The sequence below is a fragment of the Pongo pygmaeus genome, chromosome 5 (genome assembly GCF_028885625.2).
Source record: "Pongo pygmaeus isolate AG05252 chromosome 5, NHGRI_mPonPyg2-v2.0_pri, whole genome shotgun sequence".
In the NCBI taxonomy this organism is placed as follows: Eukaryota; Metazoa; Chordata; class Mammalia; order Primates; family Hominidae; genus Pongo; species Pongo pygmaeus.
In genome coordinates, this window is record NC_072378.2 from 24,255,558 (window position 1) to 24,268,171 (window position 12,614).

Consider the following 12,614-nt stretch of genomic DNA (forward strand, 5'->3'; position numbering starts at 1 on the left):
GGAGGCATGATAGCATCACACTTTTCCTATGAGTGTGGCATCCTAACATTCCCCCAAAAAACATACAGGAAAAATGTCTTAAAAAAATAAAGTCATCCTAAGGTCATAGAGAAGAATAAGAAGTAAAAAGTTATTTTATGGTCATAGTATCATATTTTATAAGTCAATGGGCACTCAACAGCTATTTTAACAGAAGCTAACCCAGGTAAAACATCCTTAGCCTCAAAACAACTTTCGTCAAAATCTTCTTTATTTGCTCTCTAAAATTCTTAATGCCCCAATTTGTTTACAAATGTCTTAAAATCCAGATAAGTTTAACAAAGTAGTTTCATAAAATTAAAACTATAAAAACTATGTATATAGCATCACAAAGAATTAACATCTTAAAGCATTATATTGGTTATCACATAAAAGCATCATAAGTTTTTTGTAGTTTTACTTTCTCTAGAAAACAGTACATGAAGCCTAACCAAGATCTTGTCTGTCCACTCACATAAATGATCCCAGGTCTGTCAATGAGTTTCATTTAATTTGGAGAGCCAGTCTGCCACGGAGACCACCATTCTCCACAGAGAAAACTGCCACATTTGTGAGGTGAATGAAATTTTAGCATTTATGTTAAAGTCATCTCTGAAGTGACATCCACAATTTTAATTCCCAGTGAATGACTTTTTCCTTGGCTAGGCACCTTTTTTTAGTAACATGTTTGCAAAGTGTCTTAAAGTGATAAGTTGTTATTCATCCCCTCAAAGTAGGTCACAATTGTATCTTGTCAACAAGTGGTAAAATATGTACACACAAGGGACGAATATGTCCCCATTTTTAAGTTTTTTTGGTACAGTTATTGTGGTCTATTACCTCCTTGAAGTACATTTAAAATACCAAACGTTATTATTCATGTAAAATATCAATGTCGTGCTTCATTAAAATGAAACTTAAGGTGTTTCCTAAAACCTAAGCTTCATATTATAATGAATAAAAGGACAGGAAAAAAAGAGAAATATTTTTATTAGAAGAGGAAGAGAGAAAGAGAGAAACTCTCCATTGAAGAAAGAAAAGAGAATCACCTTGATAATTATAATTTCTTACTTTTAATCAGTTATTTTTATAAACTATTTGAAATCATTAACTCCAGACCCAGTAATAGTGCACAATTTTAATATTAAAAGACCAACTGGGGCCACGTGCAGTGGCTCACGCCTGTAATCCCAACATTTTGGGATGCCAAGGCGGGCGGATCACCTGAGGTCAGGAGTTTGAGACCAGCCTGGCCAACATGGTGAAACACCTGTCTCTACTAAAAATACAAAAATTAGCCAGGCATGGTGGCAGATGCCTGTAATCCCAGCTACTCAGGAGGCTCAGGCGCTTGAACCCGGGAGGCAGAGGCTGCAGTAAGCCAAGATCACGTCACTGCACCCAGCCTGCGTGACAAGAGCGAGACTTCATCTCAAACAAAAAATAATAATAATAATAATAATAAAGATCAACTGATCTATTTGCCTAGCAACCCAAGATTGTTGCTTATAGCCCACAGTGCTTTATATCATCCCATTTGAAAAAGTAAGGCTAGTAAGAAAGCACAATTTAGATTTTACACCAGAAACATAGTACCCTGTTTATAATTCATGCTCCCAGATCACTATATCCTTGTGTCATTTATCTCTTCCAAATACTGTTACATTATCTCTCTGTTTACACTTCTGATCTGTGGAAAATACCAAAATCATATTAAGAAAAAACACATCTATTTTCTATAGTATTATTAAGTGCTTTATATAACTGCCAACTCCTTATTCCAAATGAAACCTGGAAGAGAAAAAATTTTTTAAACATGTAATTGTGAATTTTAGAAAAGCACTAGAAGTTAAAATTTCAAGCTTACAACTTCCACATAATTAAAAATATATCCTTTAAGAAAAATATATTATTTCTATATTTATGGAAGAACATCTCTTAAGAATTCAAAAAAAGGATGAAATTATGTTTTAATTATGTTTTTATGTTTTCCCCATACATACCTCACAAGGCAAATATAAATTAATTTAATCAGTCCACGAAGTTGTGATTCAGGAATTGGTTTCATTATAATAACTTCTAAAGTTTTACAATTTCTATCAGATGCCTTCTAATTATAAAGAAATCTGCTTGAAATTCTAAATATATCATGCTAGGAAAAATAAATATTTGCTGATATCCCTAGGGCAAAAATATAGTAAAACAGTCCTAATAGAAATAAGGCAAAAAACAAGTTAAATTGAGCAGTCACAAACTCTTCATATAGTCTACTTTTTTCTTCCTAATACACTGTTTTATTTTTGTTAAAAACTATTTGAAAATAATCTTTGGAATAGCCAATATCAGGTTCTCTAATAACATAAGGGAGAAGAGAGGATATTATTGGTAAAGATAGACCGGATCAGTGAAAATCCATAGGATTTCCATTATCTGCAAACCATACATCCAGGCTTTATAATATAACTGGGCGCTCCTTTACAATTCCTTCCTGAGTGTGCGCCATTGGAGCCATAAGCATGCAAGCCTGAAAGCATTTAAGGGAGGGCGTGGTGATACTAGTCACTAACACTCTGAACCAATGCTTCCTCTCACCGACATGAACACCTCGCTCTATCTTTGTAGTTCATTTAAGGTGGATTTTGGCTAAGGAGGAAGGAAGAAAGGCATGTTAACAAGTCATGGACACATTTTGATCTACTGCCACCTCCAAATTATGTCTGAAAGTAAATTGCAATTTGTTCATTCAAGAGTTTATTGCTTTAAGAAAATAGTACATGCTTTCCTATTACCAGTTATTTAAAATTCTACGCCTTCCTAGAGAAAAATTCTTTAGAATAAACTGCCTTCTAAACTTATAATAAAGCGTACAATAAGAGTGATCCTATTTTTCATCCTTTACAAATACAAGTGGCAAATTGTCTTCCAGTGCAAATTCTCCTCTGTCCATCTTATTTAATATTTCTATATGACTTTTTAAAACACATGCAATAAAAATAAGTAATTATCCTTTAGTAGCCATTTAAAGTTATCTGGTCTTTCCACTAAGCTTCTAATGTTAAAATTCAGTAGGTAGAACTCGACCATAGTGTCACATTATATTCAGCAATAACTATGTGCTTATCTCTCAAGTATTATAACCCTTCATTTTTCTTGCGATCCATATACTCTCTTTTTAAAAATCTTCTAAGCCACGGCAGCATAGTCCTTGTTTTGTTCGTTGTTTTCATCTTCTTCTGGACTAGTAATTTTTACTTCTGGCCTTGGTGGTCTTTGAGGGTCTACATCAGCCTAGAAGAAAATAGATCCAAACAAAGGTATTTAGCTGTTTGGTTCACAAAGGTAATGACATTTATAAAGAAAAAATTACTCAAGATTCTACTTAATTATGTAAATATTTAACTAAAAAGAGTTCCTGGGGTTCCCTCTGTTGTTTTTTTTTTTTTTTTGGTCTATCATTACCCAGTGGACATACTGTTTTCTCAACACTTATACAAAAGTCTTTTTAGGGTTCATAATCTACTAGTGCTTGAAAGGCAGTGACTCATTTTGTATGCTGCAGGCTTTATTTTTCTCATTTTTTCTTGATTTCTCTTTGAGCTTTTCTTCAACATAGTTATACTTTTCAGTTTAGCATTTTCAGAGACAAATGAAGAAAAAATTCAGGGACATTCTCCTAATTTTAGTTTCCTCCTAGAATTCACAAATTCATTGTGAATACGGTACCAAGTACCATCAAGTAGCAAGTAGATAAGAAAAAGACAGAAAATCAAAATGTGGAGGCAGCATTTCTCCAACAACAACTATTTCTCCTGCCACTTGGGTTTTTCCTGTTAATAATAACATTGTCTCATGTACAACTCACCTTTCCCCAACTACACTGAAAACTGAGTGGGTGAGATTAGAACTAGCTGGTTTGCAAATTCTGCTCTATGAAATCCTAGAGGCTCCACAGCCCCCACAAGGGCACCCAGTCTGGGGGACAGAGTAGCTCCAGGTTCCCCAAACCACACAGGCCATGGCTGATGCTTTGAAAAAGAAATTTTATATATATATATAACTGGTGCTGTGTCTTATTTCACATTGTTCCTTTGTGAAATGTCTCAAATCGTATCTTGAATATAGTACAAGTTCAATCTCAATAAATGTCAATTGTTTCTTGTAAATTCTCTGTATTTCCTGGTGTTTTCCTACAATCATATCTCGCTTTGTACAAGAATTGTTACATGGAACAAAATGTTACACGGTGAACAGAATTTCTAGTCATTTTATTAGTAGACAGTCCTTCTGTAAAAGTTAATTATTCATTTTTAACTTACAATTCACATAAATTTGGTTTTTCATATATTTCAGTATGCTTAAAATATACCTATACTAATATGTTAGGGAGAACACGATAAAATATATCATTGTTATAAGAAAGAGATGAGTCAAATAAGATTAAATCTCCTTGTGAGTGACTGCTCTGTTACTAATCCCTAATTAGGCTGGGCATGGTGGCACGTGGCTGTAATCTCATCACTTTGAGAGGTCAAGGCAAGAGGATTGCTTGAGCCCAGGAGTTAAAAACCAGCCTGTGCAACACAGGGAGGGAGACTTCCTCCATATTAAAAAAATATGTATATATAGCCTGGCATGGTGGCACCTGTGGTCCCAGCTATCACAGGAGGATGAAGTGGGAGGATCACTTGAGCCCAGGAGGTCAAAGCTGCAGTGAGCTGTGATCATGCCACTGAACTCCAGCCTGGGTAGCAGAGTGAGACCTTGTCTCAAAAAAAAAAAAGTCCCTAATTAGATGTTGTCTCAAAAAAAAAAATCACAAACTAGGCACTTCCTTATTTGAATTCCCAAGAATTTAGATTCACCCTCATGACATACCACAGGCCAATGCCAAATTACATAACCTTGATCTTGATGGATGCCCAATTCCTATCAAAAGCCTATTTTTCCCCTTTAAAAAAGTATTCATTTATCATAATTGGCAAATAAAAATTGTATGTTTATAGCGTACAAAATGATGTTTTGAAATATGTATCCATTGTGGAATGGCTTGAGTTAATTAACATATACCTTACCTCACATACTTATCTTTTGGGGTGAGAACACTTCAAATCTACTCTGTTAGTGATTTTCAAGTATACAATACATTGCTATTATACTTTAGACACCTTACTCTACAACAGATCTCTTGAACTTATTCCTCCTTTCTAACAGAAATTTTGTATCATTTGACCAACATCTCTCCAACCCTGTACTCAGTCCCTGGCAACCACCATTCTACCTTCTACTCCTATGAGTTTAACTTTTTTTAGATTACACATATAAGCGAGATCATATGTCTTTCTTTGGTTGGCTAATTTCACTTAACATAATATCCTCCAGGTTTATTCATGTCATTGCAAATTACAGGATTATTTTTTAAAGTTATATTTATGGAAGATGGAAAGACAGGCAATCCATTCATTTCTGTAAAATCTATTTATGTCATATGTTGAATTAAGCTAGACCACTGGAAAAAAATCATGCTTGGATCTTACTATCTAGTCCCACATAGAATTACACTTTGATTTCATTTTGTAAGCTTTCATCAAAAGCTACTACAACAAAGAGTTGTATGAAACCTACTATTACAGGTGCCATATAAATGACACTGAGGACTATGTAGAACTACATATGGGGAATTTCTTATAGAATAGGACTGTGATTATCTCACCTTGAGAAAAGATAAAATGAGTGACATGCTGAGCATTTTCATTTAGATGTTAAGAACATTTTGAATAACTCATATAGTGGATTGCAGATAACTTTGTACTGTTACTGAAACCTGGCCACCAGAACATTTTGCATTTTGCCACTGCTAAACTTGCTTTCCCTAAGCAAGATAAATCAGATGCATCAATAATAAATAATCACGTAGACCTCAGTGATCATAGTGGGTATTAGGAATGAGTAGTCCAAGGCCCACTTCAGCAGTTACAGCCTTGAGGGAGGTGGACCCTGATCTGATGGATAGACAGGAAGGGATGGGATAGGCAGATGGTGAGAATGTTATGGAGACCATCCTGCCTCTTATGCTGTGAGACTCAACTTGAGCCTGGCAGCAACAGGATCATATTGTCCCATGGAAGAATGCCAGGACTGATGAGTATCCAACTCCAGGGTCAGACATGGAAGAACAGGCTAGGAAAAGAGAGGTTTCACCAGATATTACTTTTTCTGTTCTTTTATTTTCACCACATATTTCTTTATCCTCTCTGTATAATAAACAAAACTGTATACTACCCAAGTGCCTAATGTGTTGAACGCTTAATTTGATTAATCTATTTAAAGTAGAAAAAAGCAAACTAACTTCAGTACTTCTAGAGATCAAAGAAGTCACTCATAATAGAGAAAGTATTCCTTATTTCATGTCTAGGTCTCACTGGTCTTGATATTCTTTTTTGGTTTCTACCTTCTCTGATCTCAACTTACTTTTCTATATTTCTTTCTTTGATTATGTATGTTTTTAGAAGGCTCTGTACATTTTCTTGTAAAATGAGGCAGGAGGTAGATAGATGGATGGGTGAATGGCTAAATGTATGAATGGTGGAAGGGCAGACACGAACTGTCAGATAGGTCAATGGCAGTAGTTGTTAAATGGTTGAAATAACTAGTAAATAAAGGGATTAAATGGTATTGAATCTTTCCTACTCAACCATAAGTGGTTTCAATACAAGTCCTAAACACTTGGTTAATTCTCTGAATGCACGCATGTACACACACACGTATTCATGCATTCACATAAACAAGCAAAAGCAATAGAGATACCTCATCTTGTCCACTGCCAGCTCCTTGAGACTTTCTTTCCTTGTCTAGGACCAGTTGAAGCTCATTATTAACCTGATCCAGCTCCTCACCATTTTCCTCATCGGTGCCTCCATTTACACGAGCAGGGCCTGCCTGCTGCTCACTGTGATCCAGAATCTCCTCGACTTGCTCAGGGGCATCTGTAGCCTCCCTATCCCCTTCCTCTTCAAGGTTACCATTCATTCCTGCAAAGTCTTCTTTCTTTTCTGCATCCTTGTTTGCCTTCTCTCCATCTTCTTCCTCATCTACTATTTCTGCTGGCCTCTGATGAATCAAAAGGAATAATGGATAAAAGTAAGAAGCATAACAGAAAATTTCCACTGCACATCATAGTAATGTAATACTTATATTACAGTCAAGTAAAACATTCTTACATTTGCATAGTACTTTACAGTATAGAATGTGCCTACGTTTACTGGGTACCTACCACATGCCACATGTTACAAGTATTCCCTCATTTAATCCTCACAACAATCCTTTCAGATTGGTATCACTCCCATTTTGCAGATGAGAAAACTCAACAGGGAGAGCCCAAGATCCCACAGAAAGAGCCAGAGTTTGAACTAAGCCTGTGACACCAGAACCAGTGCTTGTAACCCCCATGGCAGATAGAAAGCCAAACCACAAGGTCCTTGGCCAGTGTCTAGTGAAGTACCTGGCCCAGAGGAGGAGGTTTAAAAAAAAAAGTCTTTGTGGAAAAATCATCATCCTCAGGGCTAAGGATGAGGGCAATGGCACCAGGGTGTGAATTCATGTTTTCTGAGTGGAATGTAGACAGTTTTCCCCACAATGTCTAAGGAAGCTGACAGCTTATTTCTAAATACAATAACTGATTTTCCTGCAGATCTAAGGTCAAGAAACCATATGCCCTCTCTATAAGAATAATAAATGCTGGGGGCCGGGCTTGGTGGTTCACGCCTGTAATCCCAGCACTTTGGGAGGCTGAGGCGGGCGAATCACGAGGTCAGGAGATTGAGACCATCCTGGCTAACACGGTGAAACCCCGTCTCTACTAAAAATACAAAAAATTAGCCGGGCATGGTGGCAGGCACCTGTCCCAGCCACTTGGGCCAAGATCACGCCACTGCACTCCAGCCTGGGCAACAAAGCAAGACTCCATCTAAAAAAAAAAAAAAGAAAAAGAAAAAGAAAAAGAAGAATAAATGCTAAAGAATTTTATAAACCTTAATCAGGCATTTCACTGTTCTACTGTTATTTTGATACACATAAATCTGCTTCAAGAGGGAACAGGAGGCTGGGCATGGTGACTCATGCCTGTAATCCCAGCACTTTGGGAGGCCGAGGCGGGTGGATCACGAGGTCAGGAGATCGAGACCATCCTGGCTAATGCGGTGAAACCCCGTCCCTACTAAAAATACAAAAAATTAGCTGGGTGTGATGGCGGGCGCCTGTAGTCCCAGCTACTCGGGAGGCTGAGGCAGGAGAATGGCGTGAACCCGGGAGGCGGAGCTTGCAGTGAGCCCAGATAGCACTACTGTACTCCAGCCTGGGTGACAGAGCGAGACTCTATCTCAAAAAACAAACAAACAAACAAAAAGGGGTTAGGGTAGGGAACAGGAGGCCAGCTTTCAGAGCCAAGACTTTGGAGAAAAACCCAGGTTCAAGTCCTGAACAGGCACTTACTGGCTGTTACCTAACTTTGGTGAGTTTCAGATTCACCATTTGTAAAATGGGAATGTAACAAAACTTCCATGAAGATTAGAGAAAAGTTATATAAAGTGTCATAGTTTCTGGCACATCACAGATCCTAAAAAACATGGAAATCCCTTCCCATCTGTTACAATACATTCTCTCCTGGAGCCACCATATTTCTTCAATGCTATCAATAAAATAACAGGGTTTTTTTTAATGGTAGGGTAGAAGGATTTATTTGGTGTTAAGATCTCATTATTGCCTTTTTGTAGCTACCTGACATTGGACAGGTCACTTAAATCTCCTTCCCTGTAAAATGAGAGTTTGGAACCCAATTAGCCCTGACCCCCTCTTCCAACTCTAGAAGCCCATCTCTTCTAACTGACGAAACAATTGACCACTTTTGTGTCATTACAAAAGTTAACATAATGCTTTCAGTTTTGGAAGTAAGGAAGTAAATGAAGGGGAGTAGACTAAAAGTTCAGAATAAAATTCCACACATTATTTTGAAGAAGAGTTGGGACTAGTAGTAATTCTTATCTTCTGTCAAAAATAAAGTCTCAGATTTAATTATATGATACCAAATGTGTATTTTTTAAATGAAGGAAAAAACTAGTTGTTCTTAGATATTGAAAAAACCACAATGTTTGTCATTATGCAGATTAAACGACACTGTGAGCCTAGGCTGTTCAAATTTTATTTGGATGCTTAAGGTCAAACAGTAGAGAGTCCTAACTATCCCTGAGCATGTCGTCAGGGTGGGTCCCTCACAAAGGCAGAATGATGGACAGAAACTCAGGTCCAGAGGGGTATGGATCTGCCAGCTGGTATGCTAAAAGGCAAAAGATTTATGAACATAACTCACAATGCTTGGTAAGAAGTTTGTGGTGTTTAATGCATGTGACCTAAATGACTGAAAGTGAGAAAAGTCTTCAATCTCTAACAAAGAGAATAACATTTCCAATTTGCCCACCAGACCCGTCTCACCCTCTCCCCAAAGAGAACAAGCTAAGTAAGGCACTGAGACACACACACTTGAAGTGATAAGGAGAGGAGAGCTTGGCAAGGGAAAGATGGGCGTTGTCATTATAAAAACAGAACGGAGGAGAATACATCACACATGAAAATGACTTGCATTTCTATACACTAACGATGAACAATCTGGAAGGAGATTACAGAAACAATTTCGTTTACAATAGCATCAAAAGGAATAAAATACTTAGGAATTAGCCAGTGAGGTGAAAGACTTGTGCAATGAAAAATACAAAACAATGCCAAAAGAAAATTTAAAAGACATAAATAAATGGAAACATGTCCCATGTTAATGTATTAGAATACTTAACATTAAGAGGTCAATATTATCCAAAATGATCTACAGATTCAATGCAATCCCTGTCATTTTTTGCAGAAATAGAAAAACCCATCCAATAAGTCATATTGAATCTCAAGGGACCCTGAGTAGCCAAAACAATTTTGAAAGAGGACAAAGTTGGAGAATTCCCACTTCTTTATTTCAAAGCTTACTGCAAAGGTACAATAACCAAAACCAGAGTGGTCCTGGTATTAAGACAGACGTATAGACCAATGGAATAGAACAGAGTCCAGAAATAAACCTTCACATATATGGTCAAATGGTTCCGACAAGGGTGCCAAGACCATTCAGTAGGGAAAGGTCAGTCTTTCAACAAATTGTGTTGGGAAAACTGGATATCTACATGCAAAAGAATGAAGTTGTATTCTTACCTAACATATGTACAAAAAATAACTCCAAAATGAATGAAAAACCTAAATGTAAAACCGAAAACTATAAAACTCTTAGAGGAAAACATAGGGCAAAAGCTTTTTGGCATTGGAGTTGGTGGTGATTTCTTACACATGACACCAAAGACACAGGCAACAACAACAACAAAAATACATAAATAGGACTTCATAAAAATTTTAAAATTTTGTACATCAAAAGACAATACCAACAGAGTAAAAAGGCAACCCATAGAATGGAAGGAAATATTTGCAAATCATTTATCTGATAAAGGCTTTATATCCAGAATATACAGAGAACACCAAAACTCAACAACAACAAAAAGCCTCATTCGAAAATGTGCAAAGTACTTGAATAGACATTTCTGCAAAGAAGATATACAAATGGCCAATAATCACATGAAAAGATCCTCAATATTACTAATAATTAGGGAAATACAAATTAAAACTGCAATAAAATACTACCTAACACCTATTATGACAAAAAAAAAAAAAAGAAAAGAAGAAAACAAGCATTGACAAGGATATGGAGCAATTGGAACTCCTGGGCATTTTTGGTGAGGATGCAAAATGCTACAGCCACCTGAAAAACAGTATGGTGGTTCCTCAAAAAGTTCAAAATAGAATTACCATATGATCTAGCAACTGCACATCTGGGTAAATACCCAAAAGAACTGAAAGCAGGGACTTGAAGAGATATTTGTACACCCAAGTTTATAGGAGAATTATTCACAATAGCTTAAAATGCGGAAGCAACCCAAACGTTCATCAAAAGATGAGTGGATAATCAAAATGTAGTATATCCATACAGTGGAATATTATTCAGCCTTACAAAGAAAGAAAATTCTGATACAAAGTGGGTGAAACAGAGATATTATGCTAAGTGAAATAAGCCAGTCACACAAAAAGACAAATACCGTATGATTCTACCTACGTGAGGTACATAGAGTAGTCAGAATCATAGAGCACAGAGTAGAATGGTAGTTGCCAGGCTGAGGGAGGGAGAAATGGGGAGTTCTTGTTTAATGGGTATGGAGTTTCAGTTTTGCAAGACGAAAAGAGGTTTGGAGCTGGTTGGTGGTGGTAGTTACACAACATTATGAATGTGTTTCATACCACTGAACTGTATGTACACTTAAAACTGGTTAAGACAGTAAATATCCATTAGGAATATATTACCACAAAAAGAAATAAAATGGAGCAGAGGAAATGTACTGAGCCAAAGATTATATTCTGCATTGCTGAAGAGCAAGGACTTCTAGGGAGTTCAGGAAAGGAGCCCACACCAGGAAGTCGAGAGTTTTCCTTTACCAAGACACTAAGACAGAGAGGGGACTTCCAAGGGGGAAGAAAGTATAATTAACCAGCTCAGAGGAAACATGGTGGATGGCTCCCCACGAACAAGTCAGAAGAAGCCAGGAAAAGCCCTGTGGACCTTTGGCCTAGAGACAAGTTTCCTTCCGTGGACTCTGCAGAATAACATACCTGGTCATTGTGGGACCTTGAGAGACACATAAGGGACTCTCAGGCCTCATGACTTCAGTGATTGGGCCAAGGGCACCCATCTGTGTTAAGCAGTACTGAGCATTTCCGGCATTCAGAGATAAATACCACTGTCTCCGAGATCAAAGAGCGCAGAGCACAATGAGCAGGAAAGATGCGTAAACAAATCACATGACAATGTGGAATGAGGCGAGAAACAGTTAAGGGCATGTGTCGGGAAAGGAGTGCTTCCCAGTGGGTTGTTTGGCCATAGAGACTTCTACAACTCTGTGTCTACAGTGTTTGCACGTAGTGACAGGTGAGAAAGGAGGGGCAAATGGAGTGCAAAGGCTAAGCACCGCTCTGTGCCAAACATCACACGCAGCATTTCATGCAACTCTCACAATAGCCCTATGAGTTGTTTCCTATACTCTTTAGACAAAGAGAGTAAATGAGAAATCGCATCACACTTCCCACATCACAGGGCAAGTGACCAAGTAGGGCTAGGGTGTAAACCAAAGGCAGTCTTGTCCCAAAGTCCTAGTATCTTTCCTTAAATTAATAACCAAACAACTTGCTACTATAAGGACACTCACATGTACTTTCAATGGCCAGAACATATGAGATCTGCAGTAGGCAACATTACTTTTACTGTTCAAAGAATTACTGACCTGAGGCTGGGCACAGTGGCTCACGCTCGTAATCCTAGCGCTTTGGAAGCTGAGGTGGGAGGATTGACTGAGCTCGGGAGTTCTAGACCACCCTGGGGACAACATGATGAAACCCTGTCTCTACTAAAATACAAAAAATTAGCCGGGCTTGGTGGTGCATGTCTGTAATCCCAGCTACTCAGGAGGCTG

General features: G+C 37.6%; 1 protein-coding gene across 3 annotated transcripts in view; it reads right to left on the reverse strand.

Annotated features, from left to right (window-relative positions):
* Nucleotides 1-230: 230 nt before the first annotated feature.
* The window catches only part of DCDC2 (doublecortin domain containing 2), a 215,211-nt gene continuing 202,827 nt past the window's right edge, over nt 231-12,614 (reverse strand). For 2 of the 3 annotated variants that reach the window (XM_054492627.2, XM_063665870.1), the window contains exons 10-11: nt 6,823-7,125; nt 2,216-3,306 (exon numbers count right to left, since the gene is read on the reverse strand). In XM_054492627.2, the coding sequence (XP_054348602.2) occupies nt 3,202-3,306; nt 6,823-7,125 (408 nt within the window). In that variant the 3' untranslated portion in view covers nt 2,216-3,201. Of the gene's footprint in view, nt 3,307-6,822; nt 7,126-12,614 lie in introns of all 3 variants that reach the window. The other variant, XM_054492628.2, reaches the window with a different exon arrangement.